Below are 24,359 nucleotides of genomic sequence, written 5' to 3' on the forward strand. Positions count from 1 at the left end.
GGTGAGGGATTGGGCCTGGGTTGAGAGGAAGCCACAAGTGGGACTGCATGGATATTTGCAAGAGAAGGGAGGAGGAATTCAGAACCCAGTAATCAGGAGGTGGTCAGCTTGCACAGGACGCAGGAGGGAAGGAAGAAGCACTGGAAAAAGAATAGTGCCTACCTGAGGGTCAGATCTACCTGAGTCTTCTGCTTAAACTTGGAGGTCATGTCCTTCCTGCTGGAATTTCTGCTCCAGTTGTGAAGGGGAGAGAGCTGTGCTCACTCCTACTGAGTCACATGGCAGCCTCCCCCAGAGCCCTTTGATTCCACTCTAACTGTGGGTATCATGCCAAGCCAGAGAGCAAATGGTAGGTCATCCAAAAGATGACCTACTTTAAATAGTATTTAAAATACTGCAAAATTTGTCTAAGAGTCCTGGCATATCTAGTTCCCTGAGTTTTTTAGCAGAGATGATTGATCAGCCTAATTTGGGTTTCTGCTGAGAAATCTACAAACTTCCCCATGGGTAACTTCTGACTTTTAAGTACCTGATCTCATCCCACAGAACCAAAATGATGGTACATTCCAGTGGGCAAGACCTCTAAGGTCTTCAGTGTCTCAGCAGCTGTGTGGCAAGTGGTCTACCACTCCCAGTCCTGAGCCCAGGACCCATGAACATCACCCGACAGTTACAGCCCCCTGCCCACCAGAGGCAGCCTCAGAATCCTCAGTAACACCCACCTCTGAGCCTCTTGTCCACTGATTGGCACTGAGCTTCAGTCTGGAACAAATGTTCTGGAGCAAGTCCATTCTCCCTCATCCAAGAGTTGGGAAACTGAACCCTGGGGTGTATGCTGCTGCTGTTGCTGCTAAGTCACTTCAGTCATGTCCAACACTGTGTAACTCCATAGATGGCAGCCCACCATGCTCCCCAGTCCCTGGGATTCTCCAGGCAAGAACACTGGAGTGGGTTTCCATTTCCTTCTCCAATGCATGAAAGTGAAAAGTGAAAGTGAAGTCACTCAGTCATGTCCGACTCTTAGTGACCCCACGGACTGCACCCTATCAGGCTCCTCAATCCATGGGATTTTCCAAGGAAGAGTACAGAAGTGTGGTGCCATTGCCTTCTCCCTGGGGTGTATGACTCACTCTAAAGCTTCAGGTAAGTTAGTGAAGACTTGGGACCCAGGAACTCTGGTTCTCAGACCAGGAGACTTCTAGGAAGGGAAAGATGAGAGAAAGCTCAATTGCATCCACTGCTGGGCAGCTCTCAGATTTCTGCAGGCACCAGAGTGGAAGTTCCTTTCCCGTTGCCCCTCAACTCTGGTTCTGATTTTATTAGCAGACCTGCCTTATTGTAGTAACCGGAAAGCAATACTGCAGGCTCTTTCTTTGGGTTGCAGGCACAGTGGGGGAGCCCCAGCTGTAGTGACCCCAGGAGGCAGTCGTGCAGATGTTGACTGACTCTCTCCCAACTCAGAATCCCCAGAACTCCCAATCCTCATTCAAACAACACAGACCCTTGGGTGATTGGATAACATGAAGCTGCATTCACAGTGAGAAGCATTCTCTTCTCAGCCTTCTGGCAACTTAGATAAGTGTTTTATGTTTCCTCAGGGAATGCCTGGCTGAGGGACTCTGAGGTCTGAGACTAGCCTGGATGCAGGGGAATGTGTTCCTTCTTTGATGCTCCAAATAGACCTTGGAGATTCAAAGACTTTGAGAGAATTACAATCACTCTTATGTTTTTTAGAGACTTAGCTTTATGAATCTGGTTGGAGAAAAAGGACAGAAACTCAGGACAAGGCTGGACATCTCTGGGTCCAGCTGATTGTGAGTTGAGTTCCAGCCTCCAGGCTTCACAGTCAGGTGCTTATGTAATCACAAGCCACCTTTGAGGAAGCAAAAGAGGAAAGAGTTTTTGGGCAGAGAGCAGTGTGGTCAAAGGGCAGTGGGAATCACATGGGGCAAGATGAAACAAGAGTCATTACTTGTTTCTTTGTTCTCTCAGTTCCTTGGCATTTCTACTCCTGAAAACAAGTACATGGAGATAGCCAGAGGCATTGGTGGTCCCCCTGGCACCTGATGCTCTTGGTGATAACCAGTTTATGGACACGTCCCTGAGTCCAGAGCATATTCAGCCTCATGATAGCCCCAGGTTCTCCCTTCTTGGGAAGGCTGACATGGCTCATTGCTGCCAACTCACAACTGAAGCATGGGATGAGGTCATGGTGGTTGACCTGTAGGCCAAGTTCCAAGCATGGAAGGAAGATTGGCAGTGGAACAGTAGCCATTCATTAAACTTTGTTACATTGGTCCTTAACAGGGGCTACTTTCCACATTTAGAATGTTTTTCTCACAGCTTTTTGCATGGCCCAGTCCTTCTCAACATTTAGCATCATCTCAAATGAGTCTCTCTCAGGCTTGCTTTTCCTGGCCACTGCACTCTCACAAGCACAGACCCTCATCCAAAAAGTGCCTAGACACTTCCCTCCATCAAAACAATAGTTACCAATGTGGAAATGTGGGATAGGGATAAATAGAGAGTTTGAGATTAATATATGTATACTATTTTATTTAATAGATAATCAACAAAGACCTACTGTACAGCACAGGAATTCTGCTCAATAGTCTGTAATATCCTGTATGGGAGAAGAATCTAGGAAAGAATGGATACATGTCTATGTATATGGGAATTAATTTCTCATACAGTTAATATTAACACAATGCTGTAAATCAACTATATTCCTATATAAATTAAAAGCTGATTTAAAAAAAATGCTTACATGTAGACATCCATGGAGTTCTTTAGACTCGCAGGATTTCAGATATGATGCTGGATATGCCAGAACAGGTGCAGAAATAAAGACATTATCTGAAGTTACATTTTCCTGAGCTTTGGTGTCTTTTGCTTATAGTGGCACCTTTGTTTTGTGTTTGGAGGATCTAATACAAGGGCTTGGAGACACCAGCTGGGTGTTAGTTGAAGAATGAGAGGGAGACACTAGTGCGAGAGTGAAAGCCCAGCTCCCAGCTTTGGGTTGGGGCACGTTTGAGGCACAACTTATGTCCCAAGTTCCCTGTGAAAACAAGCTATAACTTCCCTCTCCATGACTTGCATGAAAACAGGCCCAGACTGAATTAATCCTTTTTCATGTCCTGCTTCCTGTAAGACCTCACTGGTTTCTCTGGGAGAATTAAAAAAAAAATTGTCAAATTATAATTTAAATAAATTTATATTTAAAATAATTTTGGCTGCACTAGGTATTCATTGCTGCTCAGGACTTCTTTATTTGCAGGGAGCAGGGGCTACTCTGTAACTGCAGTGCACTGGCTTTTCAATCCTTTGCTTCTCTTGATGTAGACAACAGGCTATAGGGCAGTCGGACTCAGTACTTGTGGCCCACCAGCTTAGTTGCCCTGGGGCATTTGAAATCTTCCCTAACCAGGTCTCAAACGCATATCTTAAGCACTGGATCAAAAGGGAAAACACTCGGGAAGGAATTTGAAATAAATCACTTTTACATGAAACTTGGCACCATGGCCTACTTATGAGGAGACTGATAGAGGATTGTCCCTGCTTCAAGCAACCTCCTGAGATCAGGACTGATTGAGGTTCCCCTCCCAAGGGTTCCTACAGGATCTTGAAGCTGTCCTGCCATGTGGCTTTGTTCTTGCTTGAGTTTCTGAATCCCACACTAGAGCACAGCTTCCAGAGGGCAGGGCTGTCACTTGACTCACTTGTAAGTATATGTCAGTAGATATTGTCTCATTCAGACCCTAATGTCAAGACAAGGCTGACACAAAGATCAGTTATTATGAGTGTTAGGTTACAGGTTCAGCGACTATAATCAAACTCTAAATAACATTGTCTTAAATACAACACAATTTCAATTCTCTTTCATATAATGTTAGTGCAGGTCTCTCCCCATAGATGAGGGCCCACTTCTTTCTTGTCACATCTTCTGCCTGTGCTACTTACCTCTGGTCTATTATGGCTGCTTCAGCTCCTGTCATTACATGTGCATTCCAGCTAGTGGGGCAGAAATTAATACTTCCATTTGGAAGTGAGATATCACCTCTACTCAAATTCCACTAGCCGAAGTATCTTCCATGGTCATGGCAAACCTGGGGGTGGTGGGCACACAGAAGGGCAGGGGAATGTGATCCTACTGAAGAACATTCATGATGAGTAACAAGGGCCACCATTCTTCATTCATGTCCTCTTAATTCATTCTTCTTTGGTTCCCCTCATACAGCTCTAAGTCTGTTTTGGCCTGCAGATATGGATATGGGTGAGGTTATAAGAGAGGACCTGGAGAAGGCAATGGCAAGCCACTCCAGTACTCTTGCCTAGAAAATCCCATGGATGGAGAAGCCTGGTGGGCTACAGTCCATGGGGTCACCACGAGTTGGTCGTGACTGAACGACTTCACTTTCACTTTTCACTTTCACGAAATGGAGAAGGAAATGGCAACCCACTCCAGTGTTCTTGCCTAGAGAATCCCAGGGATGGCAGAGCCTGGTGGGCTGCTGTCTATGGGGTCACACAGAGTCGGACACGACTGAAGTGACTAAGCAGCAGTAGCAGCATAAGAGAGGACCTGGCCCAGGCTGTACAAATATGGAGAAAGCAAGCAAAGAAAGAAGATAAGAAAGTTAAAAATGCAAAATCTAAAGGAAAGCATGCTTATAATCATAATTTTGAATTTATACAATTTAGGTATAATGGTTGATGAATCAATTTATAAAATAAAAAATTAGAGAAATGTAAAATATAAATATATTCACTAAACCCAACAAAATAATAAGGCTATATCACATTAAACACATAGTAGTATCAGGATTAAGTTTGGATGCACATTGCAAAAAACTAAAACAACCATAACTTTAGCATAATAAACTTGATTTTTCTCTACCACTGAAACCAAACTGGAGGTGGGCCAGCCAGAGCTTGGGTGGTATCAATCTCCAAGGTTACACGATTGTCCAATACAACTGCAGGAGTTCCAGAGATCACAACTAAAATCCAGACAACAGTTAGGAAGTAGGTGGGGAAGGGAAGAGTCCCATCTGTCAGCTAAATCAGCTCCTTGAAAGCTGTCTTCCAAGAAATCCCTCTTACAGATATGCTTGCATCTCAGTCACCAGTCATGACTAAGGGCACGGGTGGGCAGGAAATGCAGTCCTGTAGCTACTGGACTCATGGCTATATAACTATTTTCAGTTTTGAAAGAGAAGGAGGGAATAGATCATTTTGTAGGTAGCCTGCAGCGCCTGCCTTAAAGAACAAACCTATTTTGAATGGATTAGGCTGAACGGCTGGGCACAGAGCAGGAGCTCAGTGGAAGGAACAGCAATGAGAAACAGCTAGATGGATCTGAACTGTGCTCCAGAAAAAAGAGGCAGACTGGTCAGTAGAGATCTTCTAAGGACTGAAGTGAGGATTATACATACCACATGACCCAATTTGGTTTGAAAACTGCTTTTCCAACTCAGGTCCCAAATCTCTCTCAATTCTTCAGCTTCTAAATACCTTGTCTTTGTTACCTCACATTCTGACCTACCTGTCTCACCTTCCTTATTTCTGTTCACATCACTTCTCCATCTAGTCCACCAACATTGCAAGATCTAGTACTGAGGAGTTAGCAACGCTTTCTAGAAGTGGGTAGAAACACAATGACAATTTCTACTTTAGTATTTGTTTTTATCAAGGTCTTCTGAAGAACTGAGATGGCTAGAATTATGGAGATCTCATGTTTGAGGCCTTTTGAAAAACATTTCTTGTTACATTGGTCTGTTGGTGGTGATGCAGTCTTACAGTTGTTGTATGTCTGAGATAGTATTTTATCTTGTTTTTGATATGTATTTTTCTTGAGTATAGAATTCTGAGTCAATTATATTTCTCTCAGCATTTTAAGATGTGGTGCCAGTGTCCTCTGGCTAACATTGTTTCATATGCCTAATCTGCTGTCTTTCCCATTTTTTGTTCTACTGTGTCTGTTTTTCCTTCTGGTTACATTTCTTTGGTTGATTGTTTTAAACAATGAATTATCATGCACCTTTGAATAGTTGTCCTATTTCTTGTCCTTGAATTAATTGAACTTCTGTGTTAATGGATTTAAAGCTTTCATCATATTTGGAAAATTTTCAGCCAGTAATTATGAAGTTCTTTTCTCTATTCTCCTTCTTTCACTTTCTGTAGGGTTCCATTTATATATATTTTAGTATTCTTAAAGTTGTTTCAAATCTCTGTGATGCACAATTATTTTTTTCCCACAGTCTTTCCATTCCTATTTTTCATTTCTCTATTTTAACATACTCAGTATTCTTCATCTTATTGAATATAGGATTATTGATGTAGTAAACATTTTAATGTCCTTCCCTGCTAATTATGTAATGTATATTTTAACTGTGTTTTTACTAATTGATTTTTCCCTCATTATGAATATTTTCTTGCTTCTTTATACATCGGAAATATTTTTCTTTTAAAATTTATCTTAATTAGAGGATAATTACTTTACAATATTGTGATTGACCTAGGACAAATATATTCACAATTCATATGGAAATTTTAAATTGGATATTGGATATGGTAAATTTTCCCTTTGGATGCTGGATATTTTTAAATTTTTATAGATTATTCCTGGTACTGTTTGCAAACACTGTTAATATCTTGGAAACAATTTTATTTTTTGAAGGCTTGCTGTTCAGGTTTTTTAGCTGATATGAGACCAGCCTTTAGACCAGGTTACTATTCCCCACTAGTAACACAATATTGTCTTCAGGGCTATACTGATGTCATGGCAATTATGAGTAATTTCCATACTGGTGGGTGGGGACACCATTAAACTTGGATCAATTTGAGACTCAAGGATTGTTCCCTATAATTCTGACCAGTACTATAACTCTCTCCTGAGAACTGAAGGGGTGTCACATGTACACTCCCACAGTTCTCTGTGTGTAGCTCTCTCCTGTGAACCCTAACTATCTAGAGTCTCAAATCTCTCTTCTTGGGGAGACCGTTTGTCTCTGCCTAGATAGCCCTTCCATGTATGTCTTGGAAATTATTTCTAGAGTTGGGGCAATTGTAGAACTCACCTTGCTTGCTCCCTGCCTCAGGAATCCATACTCTGCTACCTGACTTTTGATGTAAAAAACTGTTCTTTCATTTATCTCTTCTACTTTCAAGTTGTTTGAGATGGGAGGATAAATGTGGCCTTTGCTCCTCTATGTCTACCAAAATGGACGTCCCCCTGCAATCAGAACTCTCTGAATGCCTTGTGGATGCTAGGCACTGTGCATGGGTGCAGACTTGACTAGGGATATGTGTTTATGCCTTGGGGAGCCCTGGTTTGCTGGAGAAACATGACAATTACAACTAGCATTTGCTATGGTGTATGTTCAGTTCAGTTCAGTCGCTCAGTCATATCCGACTCTTTGCAACCCCATGGACTGTAGCACACCAGGCTTCCCTGTCCTTCACCAACTCCCTGATCTTGCTCAAACACATGCCCATTGAGTCGGTGATGCCATCCAACCTTCTCATCCTCTATCGTCCTATTCTCCTCCTGCCTTCAAACTTTCCCAGTAATAGGGTCTTTTATAATGAATAAGTTCTTCACATCAGTTGGCCAAAGTATTGGAGCTTCAGCTTAAGCATCGGTCCTTCCAATGAATATTCAAGATTGATTTCCTTTAGCATGGACTTGTTGGATCTCCTTGTAGTCCAAGGGACTCGCAAGAGTCTTGTCCAACACCACAGTTAGTTGAAAACCATCAATTCTTCATTGCTCACCATTCTTTATGGTCCAACTCTCACATCCATACATGACAATTAGAAAAATCATAGCTTTGATTATACTGAACTATTTCTGCAAAGTAATATCTCTGTTTTTAAAAATGCTGCTAGGTTTGCCATAGCTTTTCTTCAAACAAGCAAGAATCTTTTAATTTCATGGATGTAATCATCATCTGCAGTGATTTTGGAGCCCCCCAAATTAAAGTCTCTCACTGTTTCCATTGTTTCCCCATCTATTTGCCATGAAGTGATGGGAAAAAAATGCCATGATCTTCATTTTCTGAATGTGGAATTTAACCAGATGTTTCACTCTCCTCTTTCACTTTCACCAAGAGGCTCTTTAGTTTCTCTTCATGTTCTGCCACATGTTTTCTGCATATCTGAGGTTACTGAGATTTCTCTGAGCAACCGTGATTCCAGCTTGTGCTTCATCCAGTTGGACATTTCGCATGATTTACTCAGCATATAATTTAAGTAATCAGAATTACAATATACAGCCTTTATGTACTCCTTTCCTGATTTGGAACCAATCTGCTGTTCCAAGTTCAGTTCTAACTGTTGCTTCTTGACCTGCATACAGATTTCTCAGAAGGCAGATAAGATGGTCTGGTATTCACATTCTGTAAGTTTTCCACAGTTTGTTGTGATCCACAGAGTCAAAGGCTTTTGCATGATCAATAAAGCAGAAGTAGGTATATTTCTGGAATTCTTTTGCTTTTTCTATGATGCAGTGGATGATGGCAATTTGACCTCTGGTTCCTCTGCCTTTTCTAAATCCAGCTTGCACATATGGAAATTCACAGTTCGTGTATTGTTGCAGACTTGCTTGGAGAAATTACTTTGGTAGCATGTGAGATGAGTGCAACTGTGTGGTAGTTGAACATTCTTTGAAATTGCCTTTCTTTGGGATTGCAATGAAAACGACCTTTCCAGTTCTGTGGCCACTGTTGAGTTTTCCAAATTTGCTAGCATATTGAGTGCAGCACTTTAACAGCATCATCTTTTAGGATTTGAAATAGCTCAACTGCAATTCCATCACCCCCCACTAGTTTTGCTCATAGTTATGCTTCTTATGACCCTCTTGACTTCACATTTCAGGATATCTAGTTCTAAGTGAGTGATCACACCATCGTGGTTATCTGGGTCAAAAATATCTTTTTTGTATAGTTCTATATATTATTTCAACCTCTTAATATACTCCGCTTCTTTTAGGTCCATGCCATTTCTGTCTTTTATTTGGCCCATCTTTGCATGAAATGATCCTTCCCTCACTCTAATTTTCTTGAGTAGATCTCTGGTCTTTCCCATTCTATTGTTTTCCTCTATTTTTTTCCCACTGATCACATAGGAAGGCTTTTAAAAAATCTCTTCTTGCTATTCTTTGGAACTCTGCATTAAGATTGGTATGTCTTTTATTTATTATTTGCCTTTTGCTTCTCTTCTTTTCTAAGTTATTTCTAAGGCATCCTCAGACAACCATTTTGCCTTTTGTGTTTCGTTGTCTTGGAGATGGTCTTGATGAGTTATGTATAGATCAAAAAATGAAGATCACTGCATCCAGTTCCATTATTTCATGGCAAATACATGGAGAAACAATGAAAGCAGTGACAGACTTCATTTCCCTGGGCTCCAAAATCACTGCAGATAGTGACTGCAGCTGTGAAAAAAAAAAGATGCTTGCTGCTTGAAAGAAAAGCTATGAAAAACCTTGACAACATACTAAGAAGCAGAGACATTACTTTACCAGCAAAGGTCTGTATAGTCAAAGCTATGGTTTTTCCAGAAGTCATGAGTGGATGTGAGAGTTGGCCCATAAAGAAAACTGAGCAGCAAAGAATTGATGCTTTTGAACTGTGGTGTTGGACAAGACTCTTGGGAGTCCCTTGGACTGCAAGGAGATCGAACCAGTCCATCCTAAAGGAAATTAGTCCTAAATATTCATTGGAAGGACCGATGCTGAAACTGAACCTCCATTTCTTTGGCCAATTGATGGGTAGAACTGACTCATTATAAAAGACCTCGATGCTGGGAAACATTAAAGTCAGGAAGCAAAGGGGAAGACAGAAGATGAAATTCTTGGTGGCATCACCAACATGATGAACATGAGTTTGAGCAAGCTCTGGGAGTTAGTGATGGACAGGGAAGGCTGGCGTGCTGTACCCCATGATATAGCAAAGAGTTGGACATGACTGAGACTGAACTGAACTGATGTACAGAGGACAATCAGGGAGCAGGAAGAAATCTTTAAGGAAGGAGGAAGGAACAATTCCTGGATAGCTGACAATGATGCGTTGCCAAGCGGTTTCAGGCTGGAGAAACTGTAGGGAACCAATTCTATGCCAGGTGGAGAGAATGGTAAGAGAAAGGCAAGGCAGCAGTGCTGAGATTTCCCAGAGGACAAGATCCCTGTTCTACTAAACTTTATCAGTGCTCAATATTGTTAGGTGTTTGGAAACACGAGTTTTGTTTTGGAAGTGGTAGAGCAATATTCAATGGAAGGACTGATGCTGAAGATGAAGCTCCAACACTTAGGCTATCTGATGTGAAGACCCAGCTCATTGGAAGAGACCTTGATGCTAGGAAAGACTGTGGCAGAAGGAGAGGTAATAAAAGAATGAGATTGTGACATGGCATGACAGACTCAAAGGACATGAGTTTGAGGAAACTCCATGAAATAGTGAAAGACAGGGAAGCCAGCTTTGTTGCCGAACATGTGATCACCAAGTGTCAGACATGACTTAGCAACTGAACAATACCAATGAGGACACAGAGTCCACTGAACGCTCTGGTCCTGGTTGGAGTGGAGAAAGTTTTAGGTGGAAGGAGTGGCTTCCCATCCTCTGGTGCAGGTCCTTGAAACCAAGCAAGGAGCACAAGATTTTGAATGTGTTACCAAACATTATTTTCTAAAAAAACCAAAAAACTGTTTTCTGCAGGAGAGAGAGCTTTGACTGAGTTTGTTCTCTAGATTTTACTGAAGAATGTGAAAGGGATCGGGGGCGGGCTGAGTCTGCAAAAACTAGGTGACCTGCTGCTGGAGGGCGAGGCTTGTGGTAGACATTCTGCACTAGGTGGAGAACGAATCCAGAAAAAGTGTCCTTTCTGGCATACTCATGCCAATGTATCACATTGTTTCAGCAGATCACTTCAATGTTGTTTTGGGGAAAGCAAGAAATGTAGGATGGGTGGTTTGCTTTTGTCAATTCCTGTGGGTAGTTAGATGACTAAATGTCTGATTACTTCATTGAATGCTTGGAATCATGCTTGGGAAAGAAAACTAGATCAGGTTCACACATATTTCATCCTTAAACAGCAAGCATAGAAAGGTTTCTAAGGCAACTGTAGGTAATTTAAACATGACGGGCCAAATGGGGAAAGATTCATTTAACAGGCTGAGATTGGACTGAACAGGTTGCCATAGTTGTTGCTATGACAAGAAGCCATAAGAGCTTCTTGTTGCTACACTGGAGTTGTGGGAATCCGAAAAGACACTAAAAGCCTTACAACTCTCCTTGCAGTGTGATTTCAAGCTAGAAGTAGTTGATTGACTGCTAAGTCTGGGAAGGGCGTAATCTGAGCCAGTAATCAGTAGCTCTTTTGGCAGCCCAGAAAACAGAAGCATCAGCTCAGTCAGAGTTCTGTGTCATGGTTCAGAGATAGATGTCATTTGGCTTGAATCAATATTTAGCCTTGGGCATGGCATCCATAACCTCTAAACAGAAGATTTCCTTCTTTCCATGTGGCAGAATAATTCATAATTGTTCCAGACTCAGGAACCCAGAAAGTCCTCTCAGGGCCACTTGTTCTTAGCAGACACACATGCAATCTATAAGGTGGGACTATCATCATGATGCCCATTTTCCAGATGAGACAACTGAGGGTCAGGGACTTGATCAAGGTCACAGAGCTAAGCATGTGAAAAGCCAAGCACAAACCCAGGGTAACAGCCCTCAATTTGTGTGTTTTTGCTCCACATCTACTGGGAGTTGTGGATGGAGATCTGGCACCAATGGTTAGGTAGAAGCAAACAGTTTTCAGGCTTAAATTGAAGTAAGTAAGGAAAACCACTAGGCCATTAAGCTATGACCTAAATCAAATCTCTTATGAATTTGTAGTGGAGATGAAAAATAGATTCAAGGGATTAGGGCTGGTAGCCTGAAGAACTATGGATGGAGGTTGGTAACATTGTACAAGAGGTGGTCACCAAAACCATCCCCAAGGAAAACAAATGTGAGAAGGAAAAGGGATTGCCTGAGGAGGCCTTAAAAACAGCTGAGAAAATAGAGAAGTGAAAGACAAAGCAGACAGGGAAAGATTTACACAATGGAATGCAGAATTCCAGCGAATAGCAAGGAGAGATAAGAAAGTGTAAGTCAACAGTGCAAGAATTAGAGGAAAACAGCAGAATTGTAAAGAGCATAGATCTTTTCAAGAAAATTGGAGCTACCAGAGGAACACTTCATGCAAGGATGGGCACAATAAAGGACAGAAAATTCAAAGACCTAACAGAAGCAGATGAGATTAAGATGAGGTAGGAAGAATGCACAGAAGAACTGTAAAAAAACAGTCATAATGACCAGGATAGGAATGATGCTGGGGCCACTCATGTAAAGCCAGATATACTGGAGTATGAAGTCAAGTGGGCCTTAGGAAGCATCACTACAAACAATGTTAGGAGAGGTGATGGAATTCCAGCTGAGTTATTTAAAAATCCTAAAGAATGAGGCTGTAAAAGTGCTGCATTCAATATGTCAGCAAATTTGGAAAACAGCAGTGGCCACAGTGCTGGAAAAGGTCAGTTTTTATTCCAATCCACAAGAAAGGCAATTCCAAAGAAAGTTCAACCTATCATGCAATGCGCTCATCTCACTTGCTAGCAAGGTAATGTTCAAAATCCTCAAGCTAAGCTTCAACACTGCATGAACTGAAAACTTCCAGATGTACAAACTGGTTTGAGGAACCAGAGATCAAATTGCCAACATCCATTGGATCATAGAGAGCAAGGAAATCCCAGAAAACCTTTCTGTCTGCTTCACTGACTATGCTAAAGCCTTTCCTTGTGTGGACCACAACAAACTGTGGAAAATTCTTAAGGAATGGGAGTACCAGATCACCTTACCTGTCTCCTGAAAAGTCTGTATGTAGGTAAAAAAGCAGCAGTTAGAATTAGACATGGAACAACTGAAAGATTTAAAACTGTTAAAGAAGTGTGACAAGGTATACATTCTCACTCTAGTTATTTAACTTCTGTATAGGATACATCATTCAATATGCTGACTGCATAATTCCCAAACTGGAATACAGATTGCTGGGAGAAATATCAACATCCACAGAAATGAAGATGACACTGCCCTAATAGCAGAAAGCAAAAAAGAACTAAAGAGCCTCTTGATGAGGAGAGGAGATGCAAAAACTGGCTTAAAACTTAACATTTAAGAAAACTATTTACAAAAATATATGCAACATTCATGGCCTCATGTCACTCCACTTCATGGCATATAGATGAGGGAAAAGTGGATACAGTGGCAGATTTTATTTTCTTGGGCTCCAAAAGCACTACATACCTTCACTGCAGCCACAAAATTAAAAGACACTTGCTCCTTAGAAGGAAGAAAGGCTATGAAAAACCTTCACAGTGTATTAAAAAGCAGAGATTCACTTTGCTACAGAGGTCTGCAGTGACACAGCTATGATTTTGCCAGTAATCATGTACAGATGTGCGCTCTGGACCATAAGAAAGGGTGAATGGGAAAAAATTGAGCTTTTGAACTGTGGTGCTTGAGAAGATTCTTGAGAGTCCCTTATACAACAATGAGATCAAACCAGTCAATCTGAAAGGAAATCAACCACTGATCTCTGCTATCTCAGCTGAGGCATCTACTGAGGTCCTCCAGGTGGAAAGAACGGATGCTTCCACTGCAAAAGTGCCTAACCATGGCAGCTCCAAGCAAATAGTTTGTAGCTCCACCCCTGGAGGAAGCTCAGAAAGGCTGAAGGCTCTGTGTACCCTGGGTTCACCGATACATGTGTGGCATTCTCCCCAGCAGCACTGGAGGGCAAGGAAGTGGCATTCTGGGCCCTGGAGGCGGGGTATGGCTCAGGGATCCACTGGAGCCAACACTTACCAAGTAGGACTGGAAAGGACAGAGCAGGCATATGTGGCAGAGAGCTGGTGACTGGGTGTGGGAACAAGAGGGAATCAGCTCTGCATGAAGTACCTCACCCAAAATCCCCTGGAAGACAAGCCAAGTGACAAGATCATATGAGATGGGACGAAGAGAGTCTATTTCATTTCCCCTTATAATTTTTCTGAATGAGGAGGTGGTGGAGTTGTTGGGTCATGACAAACTCTTCCATGGCCTAGACCATCTGCCAGTCGCTATCCTTGGGGCTGCCTCTCCAGCTTCAGTCATGTAGTTCTGGAGGAAATTGACAATAATGTGTGCTGCTGGGTCAGGGTCAAAGACCATGTAAAGCCAGTCAGAAGACCCCTTGTCCCTGCCAGGATGGCTGATCTGGGCTGTACATGTGAACTGAGGTGGGTCATTCAGAGAACACCCTTGAACTCTGATGTGTGCAATCTTCTTTCCTTTCTAGGTGATGCCTTTGGGATTTAAAACCCTAGGGCAAGTAGCTTGGACTCCCTTACTAGGTGTAGAAGTCTTAAGGAAGAAAGTTGCCAGGCTAAGACCATGAAAGAAGAGTGAAGGGAAAGTACGAGAGTAAGAGAGAATTGATGACTTCTGATTTCTTGGGTGCAGTCACTGAGATCTTTGTCTTTCCTCTGATTCTTGTGTTCTGGATTCCCAGAATCATTTACATGAGTCTACCTTTTTCTTGAAGCCAGTTGGAGTTGGGATCCCTTCAACTTTTATTCAGACTTGGTTCTAGATCCTTCCCGATCATTGTATACCTCCCAGACCCAAACAGAGGCACCCATTTGTTTCAGCACCATTAAGAGTGAAACCCTTTATTCTTTCCTGAGAATAGGGTGTGCAGACCACCAAATACAGTTCACTAGCATCCTGGGAAGGAGTGGTCAAAGTGTGAGTGAGTGTGTGTTAGGAGCGGCCTTACTGATTCCTGAACCACTCCAAGCATTTACACTGCCCGTGCCAGGCCAATCCTGTCATTTCCTCGATCAAAGACCGAGAAATACCACCTCAGGAAGACATCACCCAGGATCCAGGTCTCTGTAGATGAACTCACTTTGTTCTGTTCAAAGGTGGTATAGCAGTGGCCTCTAGAATCCTGGGGGAGTCAGAGACACACACCAGTTAGCATGAGCCCTTACCGGTGACTCCCCTCAATATTCCGAACTAGCACAATTCTTTATTTCCCACTTTTGATAAGTATCAAGGGGTTTTCTCAGGAGCAGGGGATATGAGAGTTCATCCAAAACCAAAGAAGGCCAAGACATGAGGTTGCCATGCGGAAGGGTGTGGTGAACGGAGGACTGGGAATTGGGGAAACAGAGGAATGAAAAACAACAAAGTCCTTCTGTAGAGCGTAAGGAACTATATTCAATATCCACTGATAAAACACATGAAAAAGAATAAGAAAATATACATTTTTTTTATGTGTATAACTGAGTCACATTGCTGTGCAGCAGAACTTAATGCCACACTGAAGATTAGCCACACTTCAATATAATTATTTAGAAAAGAACAAGTGTGTCCATAGTTCCCCTCACTCCCTGTTTCCTTTCTTCTGACTCCTGCTCCTTGTTTTCTCTGCAGAGTGCTGGTTCTCCTCCTGCATCCCCACAATCTGTACTTTATTAAAAGCAACTTTATTTTGTATTGGAGCATAGCTGATAAACAATATTCTGAGTTTCAGGTGGACAGAAAAGGGACTCAACCATATGTATCCATGTATCCTGGTCCCAAAGATCCCCCTCCCATCCAGGCTGTCATATAACTGAGTGGAGTTTCCTGTGCTACACAGCATCCTGTTGTTGGTTATCCATCTTAAATAGATCAGTGCCCACAGCATGTTCTTGAAGACTTAACTAAGGAACTCTGGGAAGCCTCCTTCGGCTCACACTCACCTTCTTTGGCCACTCCTGGCTTGGTTGGGTAACCTACTCTGGTTCTGCATCCCCATTGGTCAGTCCATAGCCCTCATCACCCCTAGTAAGTCCCTAATGCCCCAGTGCAGACCACCTTGAGATGCCATTTGCATGGAATCCTGTGCAGTTTTGCCTAGAACCAAGCAACCGTCCATATGGCTCAATGTGTTTGTGGTTTCCTGCAATTCCCTCCCTTCCTCAAAGCCTTCTTTTAGCTCATTAGCCTGCTCTGAACTCCCACATGGAGCTGACATGAAGCCTCCACCCTGTGCTGGAGCAGAGCAGTCATTGTGCACCTTTATTCACCTTAGCATTCAGCCTCCCCTCAGAGGGGTCGGGTACCCCAACTCACAAAGGAGGCACCTGGCCAGAGCAAGGGGAAATGGCAGCTGAGAACTAGGGTGACCATGTAATTTATCATCCAAACCAGGAAAACTTTGATAAGGGAAGGAAAACTGTTAACTTATGCTAGGATATCAGACTAGGACTGTCCCCAGCCATTCTCTTTGTAACATGGTCTATTTCAGGGACTTCTAGAGCTGACTTCCATGTTCATGCACCTAAGGGTTCAGATTGAATTGACACTCTTTGAGGACTGAGGACCTTAGTGTTCCCCTCTCCTTGTGACTCCCACCATGCCAGCATGGTGTGGCATCTCCACATTTATTTCAAGAAGATCAGTGTCCCAGACTGTCCTTTAATCTCAAGTGGTTGGTTTTCTGGCAGGCACTGGCCCAGCCACAGGGCTCAGCAGCATCTGCAATGGTGTGACATGGCCTGCAGACTCCGCCCTCCTCCCAGCAGCAGCCCAAGTGTTCCTGCAAGCTTCAGTTAGAGAAGCAACCGTGAGTATTGTCCCCTCACCTTGAGGATGTAGGCTTGAGCTGGCACTGGGTAGTCGATGCCATTGATGGTGAAGATAATAGGGGGCAGGGTATTGACCGCAGAACATGAAACGTAGTGCTATTAGAGAGAGAGGGTGAGAGGTTGGCCCTGGTGATCCTTGTTGTGTGTGAAACCTGAGAGTGACCCTGGGGCATGGCCCTCTACCTCGGAACCCCGTGGCATGGCTCCGATGTGCTTCTGTATGTTATTGACCAGTCTTCGTGGGCCTTCGATCACTGATGTCCCAGTGTCCACAACGGCCTCGCAGCCACCAGAGCAAGCAATAACCTTTCTTTTCATGGAGATGCTGAGAGACAATGGAAGAAAGCAGGCGTCAAGGTCACTCTGAGTCTCCCCAGAGCTGCCCCCTTCCCAACTGTCTCCTAAGCAGCCCTTCGTCTTTTGCCCTCTTTTCCTTTGCTCTCAACACAGCACCTTTCTTGACATCCTTGAATACAGTACTTGAATACACCAGGCTCTTTTGCACCTTGACACAGGATGGTCTTCCTTCCAAGAAGACTCCACTCCCCTTTGATTAGCAAATTTCTTCTCATTTTCCAGATTCCAGCTTAATTGTATTGTTTTCAGGGAAGTCTTTCTCCTGATGTTTATCAGTCTCCTGTCTTGGTCACTCTCTGTAGACCCTCCTCATTTCTGCTGCTGCTGCTAACTCACTTCACTCGTGTCCTACTCTGTGTGACCCCATAGAAGGCAGCCCACCAGGCTCTGCCATCCACGGGATTTTCCAAGCAAGAGTACTGGAGTGGGTTGCCATTGCCTTCTCCTCCTCATGTCTAGCATGTACCAAAGTGACAGTTCACTATGTGGGCGAGTCACCTCATGTACATCTGCCTTCTTAGATGTGAGGGCAAGTTTTATTCTCCTTGCCTCCCTAAAGTGCCTGGCACACAGTGGATGCACAATGCTTGTCTGTTCAGTGAGCGAATGAAGACTGAGAAAACAATGAGAAACATGCAGAGAGCTGTAGCTGATGGTGAACAAATATGGGTCACACACAGAGTGAAGATGGAGATTCAATGGGGCAGCAGATTCTCATAGTGGTGGGAGAGAGGGAGGGGCTCCTCTGGGAGAGGGTGTCTGCTAGCACTACTCCTACAACCAGTTCAGACCCTGAGACCTTAGCCAGGAAATACATGACTAGCACACAGAAACCCCAAAGGAGAGGTCAGCTTTTGTCTGAGGGTATCACACAGAATCCTATCAATTATGCCTCTTGTCCTCAGGTCACTCCTGGATCCCACCTTCCTGATTCTGTTATAGCCCCTGTCCCACTTGTGCCCATGACGTGGGGTGTCTTTTTTATTAGTTGCTTTCACGTCTTAAGACTGCAGCCAACCTCTATCCACTTTGGGGTAGCTGCTCCCTAAGGAGACCCGTTTTCCCCATTTGCTCAGGACTTCCCTGTTTTTAAACAGACATTTATCTGTACTGATAACTTCCTATGTCCTAGGTAGCCCTCGATTGTTGGTCTTCTTATCATAACTCTGTTCAGGTTGGTGAAATTCTGCCTGATCCTCTGTCCACCACACTGAAGAGTCCTCTAACCCTGCTCCCCACCTCAAAGGGCAGTGGGTACAGCCCTCTACCAGCAGCACAGACCTCTCTGGTGCCTTTTAGGACCCTGATCTGAGCCTGGCTCAGAAGGCCTGGGGATTATGAACCCATGGGTTGTTTGTGTATCCATGTGCTTGTGTGTTTATTTGTATGTGTGTTTGTATGTGTCTCTGTGTGTGCTTGTGTGTCTCTGACTAGCTATACATGTTTTTATGTGTCTCTGTGTAGGTTTATATGTGTCTGCTTGTGTGTTTCCATGTGTCTGTGTGTCTGTCTGTGTCATTGTGGCTGGTGTATATGTCTGTGTGACTGTGTGTCTAGAATGCATTTGTGTGTGTCTGGCTGTGTCCATGTACAGTAGCAGGAGCATCACTTGGGCTGATCCTCAGAGGGAGAGGCTTACCGGTCCATGTGTACACTCCAGTCGCCTGCTTGGATCAAAGGTATCCAGTTGAGCTCTCCCTTGTAGTAGCGGTGGTCCACCCCACCAAACATCACCACACTGCCCTCCTGCTTGTCTCTGTATGGAGAAGAGGTGGGGGGGGAGGGGCGGATCCTTGGAGGACAGTAACAACAGCACTGTGTGAAAGCTGTGCTTGTCCACCCATCAAGGCCCTAATAAGGTCCCATATACAGATGCAGAAATATCATCTAGGAGAGATTGAGATCCAGACTGAGGTCTGTTACTGGCTAGTGAGTGGCACAGAGGAGGTTAGAAGCTGAATCACTTGGTTGGACTCCACCCGCTATGACTTCTGAAGACGCCCTGGACCTCCTGCGACCTGAGTGCTCAGAAACCCTCAGAGTACAGGGTGCTGAAGCGTTTTGGCTTTCTCTTTGTCCACCTTGTCATTTTTCAGGAAAATCAAGGCCTGGGGGTTCTTACGGTGTGTGTTCTGGTCACCCAGAGTTGCCTCCCCTGGCCTGTGACCTCTACTGTCCAAAGAGCTCCACCTCAGAGCTCAGAAGGGACCCCACCTCTGCTCTTCCTGTCTTGGAATGTTTAATATTTCTTGAACAAGGGGTCCCACACTTTTGTGCCCCACACTTTCAATTTTCACTGGCTCCTACAAATTGGGTAGCTGGTCCTGGGCTCCCAGTGAAATGCTAATGAGGAAGGAAGGATATCCACGATCCTTCACCTTCTTTCCTTATCAAATTCATAAGCAAATCCTAAGGCCTTTTCCTTCAAATTGATTCCTGTTACCTTCCATTAGTCTTCCATCTCACTCACCCCACCCCAGACCAAGTTACTGGTCTTGAGCTCAGGAGTAGGGTCGTGTTACAATACAAAGTTATTTATAAAATCCAGTGGTGAAGCCAGGTAGGGCCCTGGGGCCATAGTTATCCTGAGTTAGATTATCTCGCAGGATAATTCTTTATCAAGTCTTCTATAATTTTCGTGCAACTGAAAGCATCTTACAGCTACTTTGGAGAAAGGGAGTGTCCATCTCAGACTTACTTGCTCAAGTAGAAGGCAAAAACAGGCTCAGAAATGGCACCTTCATTCTTCAGCTTGTCAAAGATGGGGATGGCTCCAGAGAAGGATAGTTTGGGGTAGTTCAAGCCCATGACGCCATCAAAAGGTATACCATCAAACCCGAGTTCCGCCATGCTTAGACCGAATGGCTGGTCAGTACTTACAAGGTTCCCAATCTGTGGGAGAGAAGAGTGTTCCCACTACAGATATGTGAAAAGGGGCTAGGACAGGGTTGGGGTGCATTGCCATAAAATCCTCAGAAAAGAATTGAGGCTTGGCTCTGTCTTTGGTGGCCCACAGATGGTTAGACCAAGCTGGAAGGGGAATTTGGGTTCCATTTGAGATAAGCTGTGAGTTTTAAAACATCTGCCCCTCTGAAAAACACCACTTGAGTGAGTCAAATTGGCCTCGTGGCTTCTGTACAGGTTGGGCAACCAAGAGTCAGGCCAGGTTCCATTGGTGCCATCTTATGGACAAAACAATTGAGAGCAAGATAGCCTTCTCTTTGGCATCACTATGACCTAATGACAGGAATGGACTGCATTCTCTGTAATGTACTGGGAATTCTGCATCTGTCCAGGAAAACAGAAGCTGAAAACACAATCTTCCTTGCAGTGTTCTATGAAATTACTGCCTGGGAAATTCCCTTTTGGGGATATGTGTGTATTTGTGTGAGTGTGTATGAGAGAGAGAGAGGGGGGAACTACTCAAGTACTTTGGGGGAGGCAGGCCATAGGTTTATTAGACTCTCAAGGGTCGTCTAGAGTGAGAACTCATTTATCAGGCCCCTTGACTTCTCAGGCCTCCAGTTTCCCACTCTGGATACCTGAAGCCCTTGTCTGCCCCCAGGGTCCCCAGATCAGTTTTATCCTGTCCCCAAATGCCTTACAGCAACTTCAGTCCTGAAAAGCTAGCCTAACTCCACCATTTACCACATGTGTGCCCTCAGCAAGGCCCTTGCTGTCTGCACCTCAGTTTCTCATATGTCAGAGAAACTAATCAGAGCAACTGCTGTGTGGGATTGTTGCAGAATTAAACCAGTTATCACCTGATAAAGCCTGGAACAGTCTGTGAAGATAAAAGCGGGTGCTTTTATCCCCTCTTCCCACACCTGGCAAAATGAGCCTTGAACTGCTCATAGGCAGAGGAGCTGCAAGTCCACACCTCAAGCGACTCTCTGGGTTAGCTAATCTGTTTGCTCATGTGTCACCACAGGCACTGCCTCCCCAGGGACATGATCCTGTGGATAAGATGGCCAATATCTATGTGAGATAGGCTAGGAAGTGTCCTGCCAGATGGTCCTGCATCTGTTTTGCAAGCATTGGTCACTCCATAGCCAGTCCTGACTCAGCATCTGTTACACTGTTACCCGAACTGTGTCATGAACAACAACTCCTTTCATCCTTCCAGAACCGTAGTTGATGCTGAAGGTCTTTTTGGTAGGCCGGAAGGTGGAAGAATCAAAATGTCTGAACATAACGTGTGTAGCTGCAGACACAAGGGATGAGTGTCATCAGGTGCCAAGGGTGGAAACAGGGCCACAGGGCAAGTGAAAGATGGTCCAAGAATGGGATGTCTGTACTCACAACAGATTGGGCTGGTGCAAAAGACGGAGGGCACCCACAAGTCAGATGAGCCTGTGTCAAAGATAACCTGGAATTCTTGAGGGGGTGTTCCAATGGTTATGTTACCCACGTAGAGCTTCTATAGGGAAAAGGAGGGAGTGGGTTAGTGCTGAACTGGCTACCGACTGTTCCCACACTGATGCCTCCCTCTGGGTGTCACATATCTCTTGAGATCACTTTCTAACCACTGTGCAGCTCACAGACTTTGGTCACAGAGGTATCTGCATTTGATATATTTTTCCTGTGCTACATTGTATGTGGATATTGACTCTATGATAAAGCATTGAAGTGGTACCTCCTGCATGGGAAGCCCAGAGGCATAACCACTGGACATCCAGGAATGCTGGACACCCAGGGAAGTCCTGGTACCTTCATTTGAGAAGCTCTGTAGTCTCTTCAAACCCAGCCTTAGCACCCCCTTCTCCAGAAGGTCCTTTTTGATCAACCTCTGCCACTACCTCTAAACTCAGCCCACATACAATCAACACCACACAGGTGACCCTTTCACTTGACATGTATTTACTCTTTGCCTATCTCTCAGGCTGGCATGGGCATTCTTGAAGACAAAATAAGCCCTTTGGCTAATCTAAAAACAGTAACCAATGTGTTAGATTCTTATGGCCTTAAACAGACTACTGATTCAATAAATTTTTACTGCTGTGTTTCTTGCATCTGTGGAAACTGAATTCCTCTACCTGAGGATTCACAATTGCTTTGCAAAAGGTTCTACCTTTTGATCGGTGATGGTTCATTCTTCATCTGTAACTGAGTGGCTCACTTAGTTCAGAAGGAACAATCGTCCTCAAACTAATGACACATCTTTGACATAGAAATGGATATTTACCTGCCATCTGGTAATTGCCAGGCCCAGTCACAAAGACCAACAATTAAGGATAAGAGTGCCTTCTCCTCTGGGTGGGGTCCCTGTTTTCCAGTGTCTCTGCCTCCTGCAGGAACCCCAACTTCAACATCCCACCTGGCACCTCCAGAGGAGCCCCGGTGCTAGGCTAGAGCACCAAGGGGCGCTGTGGAGCACTATCCTCCCAAAATACTCACATCCTTGATGTTTCTCAAGGGGTGAAATGTTAGATTTGAGGCACGAGAAGAAATCTGGGACAGTCTGTAAGCATGTTCCTTCAGGAAATTGTTCAGGATGTTTTTTCCACTGAGGGTTTTTCTCATGGTCTTCACTCTCCTTAGAGGTATTCTTTCACCGAGCATGTGACAAAGAAAACAAAGAAGATGCTACAACAAGCTGTCAGTGTTAAGGTATAACTGTCATTGTAATGGCCATGTATACTTTCTAATCATTTTTATGAGGCACATTATTATCAGAATTTTATGCATATACCATGGCAAGGACATAGATTTGAATACAGGTTCTGTTCTGCATTCTTGGGTAAGCCATTTGACAATGTGGTGTATCAGTCTCCCCTTCAGTAAAATGGTGAAATGTAACAACAAACCCACAAATAGAATATCTTGGGGATAAGCAAAGTGATGGCTATAAAGTACTTGATAAATAGGAAGTCTTAACAATGACAGCCATTAGCATTGCTGTTGCCATCCCACTCTATCCGTCTCATAGAACCTCAAGGAAGGAGGTAGAAGGGGGACTCTTATCCTCTTTTAAAAGGGAACAATTTGAAATGCAAGAGGTTTCTGAGTTGGCTGTGGTCACAGTGCTTGTCAGATATAAATCAGTGTATATAAAACAGTGTATCTTTCTCCAAGTTGAAATAGGAGAGAGTTGAAAGAAGAATCCAAGTTATAGTGAACAAGTAAGGGAAATTCAGAGGCTTGGGAAGGAAGGATGAGTCAAATGAAAAATTAAAAGAAAACAACTCAGACAGAAATACACTCCCAGTGACTTCCAAAGAGATGGAGAGATAAATGACAGTGATACAGAGATGCAGACATAGGCATATACACACTGAAGTAGACAGGAAAAAAGAGGACATGTTGAATAAAATGTAGAAAAGTGCTATTCCACAGGATCACATCGACATCTGCATAGACTGTGCACTGAACAGTTGCAAGGAGTTGCATTTTCAATAGGTCATGAAAAGACTGGACCCCAAGAGTTGTGCAACCCAAATCTACACCAAGATCTTGGGATCCACAGTTCCTATAGCAAGTTACAAAGAAAGAGTTGGACTTTAAGATTCTTAGGGAGATATTCCATTCCCTTCTAAACCTGATGGGTGGAAGAATAATCAGATGAAAACAAAAATCCGAGAAAGGAATATGATGTGGCTTACTGTCCCCATACTTACTTGACTATGCACTCTGAGAAGGCCACCAGCCCGAGGAGCACAAGCCACTTCATGCTTCCTTCCTGGCTCCAAGTACTCGGGGAAGTTTGCGTTCCTAGCATGTAGTGGTGACCAGGAGTCGCTAGTTATATATGCTCTGACCTACCCTATTTTTCCCCTTTAGGCCACTAAAAGATCTGAAATAAACACAAAGGTCTCGATAAAATCTTTACCTTCATCAGTGTCCTTGGCGAGTAGCCTTTGAAGCTTCTCAGAATAGAGAGAATTGAAGTGTAATCTCTTCCTTGAAGCTTGGCTAGAAAATCAAACTGATCTGCATGGACATCTACAAAGATGGAGAACCTTGCCTACTTGGAGAAAAAAACTAAAAACATCATGAAAATGGATACAAGGGGCCATGCTCGACATCTGTGGCTTCATGTCATATTCCTAGCCACTTCATGAGATATGCATTGCTGTCTTCATTGGAGAGGAGATTGCTAGGAGGATAAGTTGTCAAATGGCAAAGTGAAGACCTCAGGGGCAGCCCAGGGACATACAACTGGCTTTAGTTAGTGGGTCTAATGGCAGATATCAGGGGCATCTGTGATGCCAGTCTGTATCAAAAATTTAGGGCAGAGCGGTACGTCAATTGCATGGTTTCAGTATTGGAAGAAAGGTCATAT

At 43.8% G+C, this 24,359-nt stretch overlaps 1 protein-coding gene across 2 annotated transcripts; it reads right to left on the bottom strand.

The window, feature by feature from the left end:
• Nucleotides 1-14,736: 14,736 nt before the first annotated feature.
• PAG9 (pregnancy-associated glycoprotein 1) lies at nucleotides 14,737-23,795 on the bottom strand. 2 transcript variants are annotated; one of them, XM_006052292.4, is made up of 9 exons: nucleotides 23,695-23,795; nucleotides 22,475-22,625; nucleotides 21,380-21,497; nucleotides 21,163-21,281; nucleotides 19,776-19,969; nucleotides 18,717-18,833; nucleotides 16,904-17,045; nucleotides 16,718-16,816; nucleotides 14,737-15,033 (listed from the first exon to the last, which is right to left on the bottom strand). In XM_006052292.4, the coding sequence occupies exons 1-9, from the start codon at nucleotides 23,793-23,795 to the stop codon at nucleotides 14,884-14,886; spliced, it is 1,191 nt and encodes a 396-aa protein (XP_006052354.4). In that variant the 3' UTR covers nucleotides 14,737-14,883. The 2 variants fall into 2 exon arrangements, with proteins under 2 accessions (XP_006052354.4, XP_025142233.3); XM_025286448.3 differs by having other exon boundaries at nucleotides 22,475-22,673; nucleotides 23,695-23,784.
• Between the last annotated feature and the right edge of the window lie 564 nt (nucleotides 23,796-24,359).

The sequence above is a fragment of the Bubalus bubalis genome, chromosome 5 (genome assembly GCF_019923935.1).
Source record: "Bubalus bubalis isolate 160015118507 breed Murrah chromosome 5, NDDB_SH_1, whole genome shotgun sequence".
NCBI lineage: Eukaryota > Metazoa > Chordata > Mammalia > Artiodactyla > Bovidae > Bubalus > Bubalus bubalis.

Excerpts from the sequence above, each read along its gene's own strand:
- PAG9 (XM_006052292.4), bottom strand. The coding sequence starts at position 23,795 with ATGCTAGGAACGCAAACTTCCCCGAGTACTTGGAGCCAGGAAGGAAGC. Across the intron at positions 22,626-23,694 it reads TTCTCAGAGTGCATAGTCAA|AATACCTCTAAGGAGAGTGA; the intron begins GTAAGTATGGGG and ends GCTCGGTGAAAG. Across the intron at positions 21,498-22,474 it reads CCTTGAGAAACATCAAGGAT|AAGCTCTACGTGGGTAACAT; the intron begins GTGAGTATTTTG and ends TTTTCCCTATAG.